Source organism: Petromyzon marinus, chromosome 37 (assembly GCF_048934315.1).
Source record: "Petromyzon marinus isolate PM22_M1 ecotype Great Lakes invasive population chromosome 37, UKy_Petmar_22M1.pri1.0, whole genome shotgun sequence".
Taxonomy (NCBI): Eukaryota; Metazoa; Chordata; class Hyperoartia; order Petromyzontiformes; family Petromyzontidae; genus Petromyzon; species Petromyzon marinus.
The window spans coordinates 17,216,328-17,231,185 of NC_133703.1; the positions used below are offsets into that span (position 1 = coordinate 17,216,328).

The window sequence follows — 14,858 nt, forward strand, 5'->3', positions numbered from 1 at the left end:
TTAACGTCGCTGGGCGGCTTCGTTCACTCGTGGGGCCTCCACTGTCAGTCAGCCTCCCCGCCCCTGCCCCGTATCTGTCTTTCACATCCCACACGCCGCAATTTTCTCAACAGCATTGGGTTTTTTCTTTCCTTCAAAAAGCAAAACGCTGTACCGGTTTCGACATCCAGTGTCTCATCAGCAGACTCTCTTGGAACCAACGCTGCTGGCGAACTGCCTAGATGTCTCTCTATAGACATGGACCATCCCCTCCCCCGCACTCTCAGCGTTAAGCTCTGGCTCCTAGCTCGACGCACAAATCTGTGACGCACAACACACAGTGGGGTCCCTCCCGTCGTGGGTGGCGGGTGGGGAGGGAGTGAGGGGGCCGGGGGGGGTGTGGGGACACGCGCAGCGCCTCGTGGACGCCACGTCTCTCGGGAGGGTCCTGGAGGCGGAGAGAGGCGCCTGCGGTTTCACCAGCGCGCCTCTCTGCACGCCAGAGCGCACGGGCCACGGGCCACGGGCCCACCCAGCGGGCGCCACGGAGCGGAGGGAACGAAAATCGTTCGCGGATCCTGGGGCCGGATCGCGGTGGCATCCGCGGGGCCGCGATGGGTGGCGACGGCTTCAGGGGGGAGGCCTTCGCTCCAGCAGTGGGAATGAAGATCGTGGCTGAGGATGATTGGTTTGTTTGAATTTCTACAGCGTGAAAGTTTTCTACAGCGTGAAACGACGCATTTGGAGTGTGTGTGTCTACACGAGGCGTGTGTGTGTGTGTGTTTGCGGGGAGTGTGTGGGCGTGTGCTAGTGCGCGTGGAAGGGAGCGGTGGTGGCAGTGGTTAGCGCACCACGCTACGAACTCGGCCAACGGAGTTGGATTTCCCGGCCACTGCCACAATCAGCGACAAGTCCTATCATCATCGACATCCTACGCAGCCGTGGGGCTTGCCCAGGTCGAGCATCAGCAAAGCGCAAGACAAAGTCGGTGGCATGCGGTGCGAGACAGCAGCGACCCCCCCTCGTGCGCGCAGTTCCGTCTCTCAAACGGCGCTGCCACTCGCACGCGGCAACTTGCCCCAGTCGGCGGCCGTGGGCTATCGGCTGCGCGAGCGTTCCCCGCGTCTCCTCGCGGCGGCGGCGGCGGCGGCTGTCACCGGCTGACTGGACTCGAGTCTCCGTGGCGGGGAATTAAAAACGGAGACGTTTATTTACAGTCGAGGTGACATCGTGAGTGACGGCGACACCGGGAGACGAGCACGAGACGTGGGGTCGGGCGGGGGGAGGATCGGGGGAGATAAACTGGGAGGGGGGAGGGGGGAGTGTGGTGGGGGGAAGAACCGGAGGGGGTGGGGGGGGGACATGCAGCGGCGGCGGGGGGAGTGGGGAGGGACGCGGACGGGACAAACACAGGCACGCGCACAAGGAATAGGAGGGGGGGCGCGAGGGGGTCACGGGGTGGAGTGGGGGGGGGGGTTACGCACTTAAACATTTCAGGCAACGCAGGCACGCGCACAAGGAGATACGGGAAGTGGGGGGGGGGCACAGAGGGGGAACCCCGGAACCCATTCCCAGGATCCCCTTTCAGGGACCCCGTTCGGGGGCTCGTGAGCCATTACCGCGTGTCGCGTGGGGTCAGAGAGGTCAAGTGCGATTATCATGCCACTTGGTGTGTGGGGGGGGTGGAGGCTGGCGGCGATGAAGGAGGAAGACAGGAGCCCAGGAGAGGTCGGCGGTGTGTGGGGGGGGGGCTCATCGCGGGAACGGCGAGGAGGGTCGCGTAGGGGAAGCCCCCCTAATTATCGCCGCTGGGCCCCCACGCCCTTCCAGTAGGCCAGGATGTCGTGAAGGTCCTCGTGTCGCGCCAGCTGCACTTTGCGTTTGAGCGCGTGTCCCGCGGCGATGGGTTCCATCTCGGGGCCCCACGGGGCCCTCCTTCGCAGGGGCCTCCGAAGCCGGGCCCAGAGCCCCCGCGGGCCCCCGGGCCTCAGCTCGGCGCCCCCTCCGCACTCCGGGCTGGACGCGTAGGCGTGGATCCCGGTTCCGCGCCTCAGCCCGGGCCGGCACGGCGGGGGGCTCCCGGGGGAGTGCCTCACCGCGGCCGCCTCCCGCAGCTCCACGCCGGGACACGGCGTGCGCTGCCGGCCCGCGGCGGAGCCGAGGGGGCCGAGGGGGCCCGGAGGTTCGGGGCCCCCGCCGCCCCGAGCCGGGGCCGGCAGGAGCGGCCGCGTGGGGTCGTGCATGCCGGGCAGCGGAGCGCACGGAGCGGAGCGGTCTCCTCCGCCTGACCCCGCGACGCGGAGCCCTGTATCCACCTGCCTACCCTGGGTCCCCGGGCCCCCCCGACCCTCCAATCCCCCCGACCCCCCCGCGCCGCCACCCCGCGCTCGCTTTGATCCAGGCGCCACCGGCGTAGCCCCCGCGTGTCCGCATGCCGCCATGGGGACGTAAGAGCCCCGCGTTCCCGTGGACGGGGGGGTCGCGAGCACCTGGAAGCCCTGCGGCCCGAGCGGTCCCTGCGGCCCGAGCGGTCCCTGCGGCCCGAGCGGTCCCTGGGGCCCGAGCGGCCCCTGGGGCCCGAGCGGTCCCTGGGGCCCGTGGGAGCGCGGCTCGGCGTGCACGTCGCCGGCGAGCAGCAGGAGCGGCGCGGAGCACGAGGAGTCGCAGAGCGGCGGCGCCTCGGCGCGCAGAGCGTCGATGCAGCTGTTGATGATGAGGTTGACGCGGTCCACCTCCTTGGCAATGGTGGAGATCTCGGCCGCCGATCCCCGTCGCTCGGCCGCCCCCGCGACCCCCGCGACGGCCCGAGTCTCCGCCAGCACCTCGGCGGGGGCCCGCACCTCCATGTAGCTGTGCTTGGTCGCGCCGCCCGCGTCCCTTCCCTCGTCCGCCTTGGCGTCGCGGCAGGCGGCGTCGGCGGGGGGCGCGGGGGGGCGCGGGTCGAGCCCCCCGCCCGCCGCTTCCTCCACGTCGCTCTCCTTGGCGAGCTCCGCCTTGGAGGCGCCCCCGGCGCCGTTCCCGGCGCCCCCCGCGCCGTCGCCGGCCCCGCGCCGCGCGCCGCGCAGCCGGCGACGCAACGCGAGTCCCGCCGCGGCGAGCAGGAAGAGCAGGCCGAGGCCGCAGCCGAGCAGGGTGATGGTGCGGTGCGCGCCGCCGCCGCCGCGCGGCCCCCCCGGCGTGCGGAAGTCGAGGCACGCGTGCTTGGTGCGCTGCGCGTGGCGGATGGAGACGACGCAGTAGGTGTAGTTGCGGTGCGCGCTCAGCCCCTCGACGCGAACCTCCTCGCGGTTCTGCCGCAAGTTCTTGACGTCGCTGTACGCGGAGCGGTTGTAGTGCGCCAGCACGTACATCTTGTCGAACAGGTCGGGGATCTGCACCCGCAGCACGGCGGACGTGCGCGCGTGAGACACCAGCTTCAGCGAGGGCAGCGCCTTCCCCCTCACGGGCCCCGCGGGGGTCGGCCTCCTGCCCGGCAGGCCCACGTCCGTGGCCATCCCTGAGCCCCCGTCCGTACTGTCCTCCTCCTCCTCCTCGCCGCCGCCGCCACCGCCGCCGCGCCCGCCGACGCCCGGCCGCTGCGACCCCGCGCCCTGGGGGTCGACGGCAGCGGTGCTGGGCGCTGGCGGCGGCGGCGGCGGGGGAGCGTAATCCCTGCAGGCCGCCAGCTTGCGAAGGGCGCTGCGGTGGCCAGCGGCGCCGCGCGTTCGCAGCAGCGGCACTCCCTTCATGGCGGGCGGAGAGGAGCAGGACAGCCGCTCCCACGACGCCACCGCCGAAGAGGAGGCAGGGGAGGAGGAGGAGGAGGCGGAGGAGGAGGAGGAGGAGGAGGAGGCGGAGGCGTTGATGTGCGCGCACATCCACAGCAGCAGGCCACGCAGCTCGCACTCGCAGTGCAGGGGGTTCCCGTGCAGCTCCAGCGACTCGAGGCGCTCGGGCCCGACCAGCGCCGCCGCGTCGAGCGCCGCGAGGCGGTTCCCCGCGAGGTCGAGGGCGGCGAGCGCGGCGCTCTGGCGGAAGGCGAGCGGCTCGACGCGGCGCAGGCGATTGGCCTGCAGCTGCAGCTCGCGCAGGTGCGGGAGCCCCGCGAAGGTGAACGCCGTGAGCACCTCCAGGCGGTTGTGGCCGAGCAGCAGCACGCGGAGCCGCGGCTGCGCCGAGAAGGCGCGCTCCTCGACGTCCGCGATGAGGTTGCGCGAGAGGTCCAGGTAGACGAGGTGCGGGTACCGCGACAGCGAGTCGCGCGCGACCGCGCGGATCTTGTTGCGGTTGAGGCGCAGGTCGGCGATGGAGCCGTTGAGGCCGCGGGGGATCGCGTCGAAGGGCGGCGTGTTCTGGTTGCAGATGGCGCGCGGCACCATGTTGCGGTCGCTCTCCACGATCCAGCAGTCGCCCGCCACGGCCCGCGCCGTCAGCCACAGCAGCAGCGCCGCGCGGAACCACGGCTGGCCGCCGCTCCCCATCCGCGCGCCCGGCGGGCCCCCGGGGGGGACTCCGCGGGCCCGCATGGCGGCCGCGGGCGCTACGCGGCCTGCGGCAGCCCGCGCCGCCCGCGTCCTCCTCCTCCTCCGCCAGGCAACACGCGCACGCGCCCGCGGCACGTGGCGCGGAGAGTCATGGCTCTGTCACTCCCAGCTCTCTTCCTGGGGGAGGGGGGGGCGATCCCTCCTCGGGAGCGCCTCTCTCTCTCTGCACTCTCTTTGGGGTCTCTCTCTCTCTCTCTTCTGTGACCCAGCTCCTGTGAACGAACAGACGCAGCCATGCAGGAGATGATTAACCTCGGCGTCTTTCAACATCTCCTCTCTCGTGATCTACCCCCTCCCTGTACGGCCTCTCCTCCACTGCCCTTTATTATTTCCCTCCCCCGCCAGCCCACCCGGCTCCCGTGACTCATCCCAGAATGCCCCAAACGAAGCCAAAGCGAACGGTGCCGAGAGGCGAACTCAGCCGATTCCAACACCCAGCACCCCCCACCACCACCACCACACCTCATCCACCCGCGCCCCTCCCTCCTCGTCCGTCGGCGCCGCACTCACTCAGGACGCGTCCGTGGTGGACGAGGAGCGGGGAAATGAGGCTCGGCACCGACGGTGAGGAGGAAAACGATGATGGTGGTGATGGTGACGATGATGTTGGTGGTTGTGATGTTGATAATGATGTCTCGCAAACAGCGACGCCACGCGGAGAGAGGGCGCGAGGAGGAGTGGGAGACTCGGACAGCACGCTCCGCGGCCACGTGGAGAGGGGGAGGGGCCCCCTCCCCCCGCCCCCCACGCCCCATCCCCTGCCCCCCACGATTCAAAGTGGCGGACGCACGCGCCTCGTCACGTGGTCACCCCGGGCAGCAGGACAGCTCCTTCCTCACCTTTCATGTGCAGCCCCCACACAGCAGCCCCCCCCCCCGTCAAATACCGTCCCTCCTCCACACCCCCACACAAACAAAGATCACCGTGTAGCCTGCACAGATTGCTCGGGCAAGTGCTGTTAGCGATCAGCAGCTTTGAGGGCCTCCACAGCACACGAGGGGGTGGGTGGCCAGCACCACGCCCGGCCGCCTTTGTCTCCCCAGTGGCGCTGTTTAAACACCGCACCAGGTATTGATTTGAGGCTGAGTGGACCTAGGGGAGGCCCAGGACTGGTTCAGATAATCGTCACCGGTGTTGGTGTTCCGTGATCGCTGCACTACCGCTCTCCACATACACACAACACACACACACTTGCAGTGAACATACACACACACACTTGCAGTGAACATACACCCAACACACACACACACTTGCAGTGAACATACACACAACACACACACACTTGCAGTGAACACACACACACACACTTGCAGTGAACATACACACAACACACACACACTTGCAGTGAACATACACACAACACACACACACTTGCAGTGAACATACACACACACACACTTGCAGTGAACATACACACACACACTTGCAGTGAACATACACACACACATGCAGTGAACATACACACACACACACTTGCAGTGAACATACACACAACACACACTTGCAGTGAACATACACACAACACACACACACACTTGCAGTGAACATACACACAACACACACTTGCAGTGAACATACACACACACACTTGCAGTGAACATACACACAACACACACACACTTGCAGTGAACATACACACAACACACACACACACTTGCAGTGAACATACACACAACACACACACACACTTGCAGTGAACATACACACAACACACACTTGCAGTGAACATACACACAACACACACACACTAGCAGTGAACATACACACACACACTTGCAGTGAACATACACACAACACACACTTGCAGTGAACATACACACACACACTTGCAGTGAACATACACACAACACACACACACTTGCAGTGAACATACACAACACACACACACTTGCAGTGAACATACACACAACACACACTTGCAGTGAACATACACACAACACACACACACTTGCAGTGAACATACACACAACACACACACACTTGCAGTGAACATACACACAACACACACACACTTGCAGTGAACATACACACAACACACACTTGCAGTGAACATACACATTACAATACACACACACACTTGCAGTGAACATACACATCACAATACACACACACACACTTGTAGTGAACATACACATCACAATACACACACACACACTTGCAGGGAACATACACATTACAATACACGCACACACTTGCAGTGAACATACACATTACAATACACACACAGACTTGCAGGGAACATATACATTACAATACACACGCACACTTGCAGTGAACGTACACATTACAATACACACACACACTTGCAGTGAACATACACATTACAATACACACACACACACTTGCAGTGAACATACACATTACAATACACACACACACACTTGCAGTGAACATACACATTACACAACACACACACACTTGCAGTGAACATACACATTATAATACACACACACACACTTGCAGTGAACATACACATTACAATATACACACACTTGCAGTGAACATACAACACACACTTGCAGTGAACATACACATTACAATACATAATACATTACAATACACACACACACTTGCAGTGAACATACACATCACAATACACACACACTTGCAGTGAACATACACATTACAATTCACACACACTTGCAGTGAACATACACATTACAATACACACACACACTTGCAGTGAACATACACATCACAATACACACACACACTTGCAGTGAACATACACATCACAATACAACACACACACACTTGCAGTGAACATACACATCACAATACACACACACACACTTGCAGTGAACATACACATCACAACACACACACACACTTGCAGTGAACATACACATCACAATACACACACACACTTGCAGTGAACATACACACAACACACACACACTTGCAGTGAACATACACACAACACAAACACACACTTGCAGTGAATATACACATTACAATACACACACACACACTTGCAGTGAACATACACATTACACAACACACACACACACACTTGCAGTGAACATACACATTACACAACACACACACACTTGCAGTGAACATACACATTTCAACACACACTCACACACACACTTGCAGTGAACATACACATTACAATACACACACACACTTGCAGTGAACATAAACATTACAATACACACACACACTTGCAGTGAACATACACATCACAACACACACACGCTTGCAGTGAACATACACACAACACACACACACACTTGCAGTGAACATACACACAACACACACACTTGCAGTGAACATACACACAACACACACACACTTGCAGTGAACATACAACACACACTTGCAGTGAACATACACACACACACTTGCAGTGAACATACACATTACAATACACACACACACTTGCAGTGAACATACACATCACAATACACACACACTTGCAGTGAACATACACATTACAATACACACACACTTGCAGTGAACATACACATTACAATACACACACACTTGCAGTGAACAAACACATTACAATACACACACAAACTTGCAGTGAACATACACATTACAATACACACACACACTTGCAGTGAACATACACATTACAATACACACACACACACTTGCAGTGAACATACACATCACAATACACACACACTTGCAGTGAACATACACATTACAATTCACACACACTTGCAGTGAACATACACATTACAATACACACACACACTTGCAGTGAACATACACATTACAATACACACACACACTTGCATTGAACATACATATTACAATACACACACACTTGCAGTGAACAAACACATTACAATACACACACACTTGCAGTGAACATACAACACACACTTGCAGTGAACATACACATTACAATACACACACACACTTGCAGTGAACATACACATAACAATACACACACACATTTGCAGTGAACATACACATCACAATACACACACACTTGCAGTGAACATACACATTACAACACACACACACACTTGCAGTGAACACACACGTTACAATACACACACACTTGCAGTGCACATATACATTACAATACACACACACACTTGCAGTGAACATACACATCACAATACAACACACACACACACACTTGCAGTGAACATACACATCACAATACACACACACTTGCAGTGAACATACACATCACAATACACACACACACTTGCAGTGAACATACACATCACAACACACACACACACTTGCAGTGAACATACACATCACAACACACACACACACACTTGCAGTGAACATACACATCACAACACACACACTTGCAGTGAACATACACATTACAATACACACACACACACTTGCAGTGAACATACACATTACAATACACACACACACTTTGCAGTGAACATACACATTACAATACACACACACCCATGCAGTAAACATACACAACCCATACACAACACACATGCAGTACACATACACAATATACCATACTATAAACTATGTTTATGTTATACAGGTAAGGCCCCTGGGCTATATCGCTATTTTTCAGAAGCCACCTGGCCACAAATCATAGCTCAACCAAGCGCCTGAGGCGCCGTCCATAAATGAAGTCTAATGGTGCTAAGTCGGGAGAACGGGTGGACTTGTGACATCAGAAAATGGGGTTTCTCCTGAAACAACAGAAATAAAGATACCAATCTAAGGGGCCGTCCATAAATGACGTCACGCGATTTTGGACGATTTTTGACCCCCTCCCCCTCGTCACACGGCGTCACAAAAAGTCAGACCCCCCCCTCAAATATGACGTTACAAAGCTCTGCCCCCCCCCCAAAACCATATTTCTATTTTGAAAATAAAACATGCATCAAATCGCTTTAAACTATTGTCATTGTAGTGCGTATATTTAATGTGGCGCTGCACTCTGATGTTGTAGGAGAAAACATTAATAATAAAAAAAGTCTATTTAATTAAGTAGAACGTGTTGTCTATATTTATTTAAAGTTGCGCATTTTGATGTGACGTCACATTTCTCACCCCCCCCCCCCTTCGTCACACATCGTCACAAATGTCTGACCCCCCCCCCTAGGTGCGTGACGTCATTTATGGACGGCCCCTTATCATGTGGAACTATATAACAACCAAATACTCTAAACCCGGGAAAAATCCACGCGACCACAGGGAGAGAAAGACACAGGGAGAGAGAGACACAGGGAGAGAGAGACACAGGGAGAGAGAGACACAGGGAGAGAGAGACACACAGGGAGAGAGAGACACAGGGAGAGAGAGAGACACAGGAAGAGAGACACACAGGGAGAGAGAGACACAGGGAGAGAGAGACACCGCAAACTCCAAATATACAGCAGCAGCAGGCGTCCAGGTTGGGATTGAACCCACGACCTCCTGCATACCAGGCGAGGTAGTTAACATCTCGCCACCACGGTGGGCCCATACACAACACACACAGTACACACACACATGCAGTACACACACATGCATACACAACACAAACACGCAGTACACATACACAATGCATACACAACACACACACACGCAGCTCACACACACAATGCACGCACAACACAAACACGTAGTTCACATACACAATGCACGCACAACACACACACGCAGTTCACATACACAATGCACGCACAACACACACATGCAGTACACACACACAATGCATACACAACACACACGCAGTTCACATACACAATGCACGCACAGCACACACACGCAGTTCACATACACAATGCATACACAACACACACACACGCAGTTCACATACACAATGCACGCACAACACACACACGCAGTTCACATACACAATGCACGCACACGAGGTTCACATACACAATGCACGCACAACACAAACACGCAGTTCACACACAATGCATACACAACACACACACGCAGTTTACACACAAAATGCATACACAACACAAACACACACGCAGTTTACATACACAATGCATACACAACACAAACACGCAGTTCACATACACCAATGCACACACAACACGCGCACACAGTAGAATGTTAAACTCAACGAAGGCCTCGGTTCGTGTCAGCTCGGGCTCAACTGCGTCAGTGTCCGCTGAATCAAATCGTCTCCAGAAGACGCGAGACGCAATCCTATTTGCTATCGATTCGTCTGATATTACGGGCTGATTGATAGCGCCCGTGCGCGCTCAATGGCATGCGGCTTTTTTGTTCGGACTCCACGTGGTTGGGTGCCCTCTGAATTGACCATCACTCAGCGCTCTGCGTGCAGAGCAGTGTAGTTTGCAGGCGCGGCGGGAGGCTAATGAGGGCAGATATCCTTCAATTCGGTTGCGGATGGAGCAATGAGCGAGAGGCGTCAGACAGCGGATCGCGTGCTCCGGCATTCACGTCCGTGCGGAGTCGGGGTGATTCATGCGCTCTCCGCCACTGCGCGTGGGATTACTACGGTCTCTCATCATTATTATTATTAATATCGAGTGTCGAGTCCAGCTTGGACTGATATCTAACACAGAGAGGGAGAGAAAGATGGGTCCTTGCTGTATAGACATCCGGACGCTTCATCAGCGGACTTGGGGTTCAAGGGAGCCTGCCTCTGCTGACGAGACACTTGAATGTCGAAAACGGTGCGGAGGTTTGGTTGCGTTCAAAGCAATGTCTACCGCTGCTGTTGAAAACAAATGACGAACATCTGGAGGGCCGTGTGACTGATGGGATGCGTTAAAACGTTATCTCTCTTTGTTCGTGTAGACCAGTGGTTCTTAACCTTTTACTGCAGCTTTGCATCAAAGTGCAATGTTTATAAATACAACATTGTATTGATCAACATTGTACATTGTTTGATGCAAAATTTGTGCTTTCGACGATTTACCTTTAAATAAAACAAATCTGGCCACGTCTCGCACCCCCAGAAAGGGCATCTCGCACCCCCCCCCCCTCCAGGGGGTGCGTCCACCCCGGGTTAAGAAGAAGAACCACTGATGCAGGGGGACAAACAGGAGGTGCAACTATGTGGAGTAGGGGGCAGCGTTCCGCGACGCATCGACGGGCCCAGCTGGGCCAACACGAGCACCCCGAATCAACGGATGAACTAGTAACAAAAAATAAAAACCATTATTCCAAAAATAAATATTTTAACCACGAATGCCAACAACTACACGCAGAAAAAACATTGTTACAAATGAAAAAAAAAACATCTTCCGAAAAATACACACGGCGTCAAATAAATGTAGGAGCACTACTGGTGTTTGTTACTGAACACCACCAGACCTTGCTTTTGGTAACTGACATGAGCATCAAAGCAAGACGCACGGTAACTTAATTGCGAGTATTGTACCCTTAAATATTATTGCATGAAGTGTCGGTGTGTGACTTGTCTTCCTCTAAACCCAGCGCAACTAATACATATATAGGTATGAGCCTCCTTCACATTATAGGATACTGGCTAAAGATATCCGTAGCTATTTCAGTAAAAGTGAGACGGGAGAAATGAGGGGGGAGGAGGCACAGTCGTAAATTGCGTAGCACCCCCGTTGCAAGAGAGGGAATTGTGCCCCTGGGGACAGAGATGAGGCAGTGTGCTGCGTCCCTGTGAGGTTTCGCGTTAGTTTGGTCTCCCTTCATGAGACTGAAGAGCCTCGTGTCTGTGGAGCAATTCACAGACACATCACGTAATCGTAATAATCATAACGCAGTCACGACGGCGACGACGATGATGATGATGTCAACTCGTAACGCGCCGCCACACAGATCCGCTCATTGCTCTCGTAGGGCGAGAGGGAGAGGGAGGGTGACTCAGAGGCGCCCGGAGGAGGAGGAGGAACCACAGAGGCAAAGATCGTGAAGGCTGCAACAGCAGCAGCAGCCACGCAGTGAAGAGCCGGAGCACACCAACAATTGCCCAAGCTCTGTGGTCCTCTAGGATGCCATCTCGGCCAATTGATGCGTGTTTAGGTGTGGGAGGACACCGGAGCACCCGGACAAACCCCAACGCGTGCGATGGAGAAACGCTCTATTCCCGACAAATGGAGCACGTGGAGTCCACATGTTTTTTTTCCACTGTACCGCCTTCTCCTGGCGAGCCAGGGTTACGGCTCCTCCTCGACGCCCACGGTAAAGGAGTTTCACGACAACATCATCATCTGCGTGTGATCCACCATCGCTCGCTGCTGCCTCCACACAGTGCTGAATCAAAGGCAGCCACGTGCATAGCCGCCATCACCACCACCTCCACCCGGAGGGTATTTGCCGACAATACGCCTCCTCATTCACACATCCGTCGCTATACATACAGACACATCCAGTATTTTTTAACACATCCCATCATCGAACACACACACACACACCGCCTTTCTTCCGGGCGTGATATTTTTGTCTGCAGAATTATTTGAACATCGGCATAACATTTCGAACCGGTACCGACGTTCAGCGTCTCGTCAGCAGCGTCGCGGCGCTCGCTTGCCCGATCCACTGCTGCGAGTGGAACTGCCGTGATGTTTATATTCGAGGTCAAACCATCGTTAGTGTCAGATGAGTTTCATTTCACATCTCGGCCCGGGTCGCTGATGATGTCCCAACTCGGTGACCTCGGCTCCTCCCGCGGCCTGCAAAGCGCAGAGCCACGCACGGTGGAGCTCGGAACGATCCCAGCCGACGGGCCGATGACACGGCCATCGTGACCATCAACGGCCCCGGCCATCGTGGCCGTCGCTGGACATTAAGTCTCGGGAAGTGCGCCCGAGAACCCCACAGGGCAGACTGCGACGCCGGCCGAGAGACGAGCAAAGCTCTTGCGTCTTGCGCCCACGGCTTCTCTGAATCCCCCCCCCCCCCCGACTCAAGGCGACTGATATCGAAGCGGCTCACGTGGACACCGCGCTGGAGGTGCTCAGCGTCTTTAGCTGGGTGGAGGTGGTGGCGGTGGTGGCGGTGGTGACGGTGGAGGTGGTGACGGTGATGACAGTAATGGTGGTAGAGGTGGTGACGGTGGTGGAGGTGGTGGAGGTGGTGGCGGTGGAGGTGATGGTGGATGTGGTGACGGTGGTGACGGTGGTGGCGGTGGAGGTGGTGACGGTGATGGTGGATGTGGTGATGGTGGTGACGGTGGTGGCGGTGGATGTGGTGACGGTGGATGTGGTGACGGTGGTGACGGTGGTGGAGGTGGTGGCGGTGGAGGTGGTGACGGTGATGACAGTAATGGCGGTAGAGGTGGTGACGGTGGTGGAGGTGGTGGTGGAGGTGGTGGCGGTGGAGGCGGTGGAGGTGGTGGCCGTGGAGGCGGTGGCGGTGATGGTGGTGGCGGTCGTGGTGGTGGCTACGATGCACATGGCCAGTGATCTAGCGCTGTCGAGGCTACAGCGACGATTGGTCGATCACACGCAGATGCTGTCGTGAAACTCCTTTCGCCGTGGGTGTGCGTCAAGAAAGATCCATAACCCTGGCTGCGCCAGGAGAAGGCGGTCCGGCAAAGTGTGGACTAATCTCCATTTGTTCCAACTCGCTTCCCATGGGTGTGCGTCGAGGAGGGGAGAGAGTTCCCGCTGCTTCTCTCCTGGTTACAGCCCTGCAGAACCAGCGGTGAAATTCCGCATTATTATTATCACGGGGAGCGAGCCTACCCACAGAACGTGGCACTCGTTTGAGCTCCCCAACTCACCTCTCATCTCTACGCTCAGCCACGCGCGCGTTCTCCATCAGCACGGCGAACCGGACTCCGAAGTCGCGGCTCTTGAGTCCGAAACTCCACGTGGGCAGCGCAGGGGGGGGGGGGGGGTGAGGAGGGGGCACTCCCAGCTGTTTAAACAGCGATCGAGCGCCTAGATCATCGATCAGTTCGACTCGCTCCCGCGCTCTTACGCAGCTGACCTCGCCTGACCCCTCCGCTCGATGCTCGAGGATGAACGCGCTCTCAATAGAGCGAGGTGCGCCACAGCGTGGGGGGGAGGGGGGACGAGCGGGGGGGGGGTCCCTCTGAGTCTACCTGCCTGGCTCTGGGCTCACAGCTGGGTAGGGGTGGAGGATCGGGGATGGGGGAGCATCAACCGCCAGGTGCCCGAATTCGCCAGATTTCGGAAGCAAAGCAGATGATGAACCTGCATCAGAGTTCGTGATGGGCGATCCCCACCCCCCACCATGCACACAAATTGATGTCTGTCGGCTGCTGCTGGGCTCCATAAGTGTGGGCAGCAGAGGGCAGCAGGGCAGCACAATCAATTGTTCTGCTCTTTGCTATACTCCTCCCCCCCCCCGTCTTCACGAACCCGCTATGACCAGCGTGGTGAAGTATGGTCAAGCATCCCCCCACGACCTGCACGGCGTGGAGAGGTCGCCACCCAGCAGTGGCTTAAAAAAGTGGGCTGTGCATGCGCAGATGAATAGAGACACGAA

The 14,858-nt window shown here is 56.9% G+C and overlaps 1 protein-coding gene across 3 annotated transcripts in view; it reads right to left on the reverse strand.

The window, feature by feature from the left end:
• Positions 1–1,160: 1,160 nt before the first annotated feature.
• LOC116949656 (protein ELFN1-like) overlaps positions 1,161–14,858 on the reverse strand; it is a 21,678-nt gene continuing 7,980 nt past the window's right edge. For all 3 annotated transcript variants that reach the window (XM_032967208.2, XM_076072358.1, XM_076072359.1), the window contains one exon: positions 1,161–4,714. In XM_032967208.2, the coding sequence (XP_032823099.2) occupies positions 1,779–4,484 (2,706 nt within the window). In that variant the 5' untranslated portion in view covers positions 4,485–4,714 and the 3' untranslated portion in view covers positions 1,161–1,778. The remainder of the gene's footprint in view (positions 4,715–14,858) is intronic.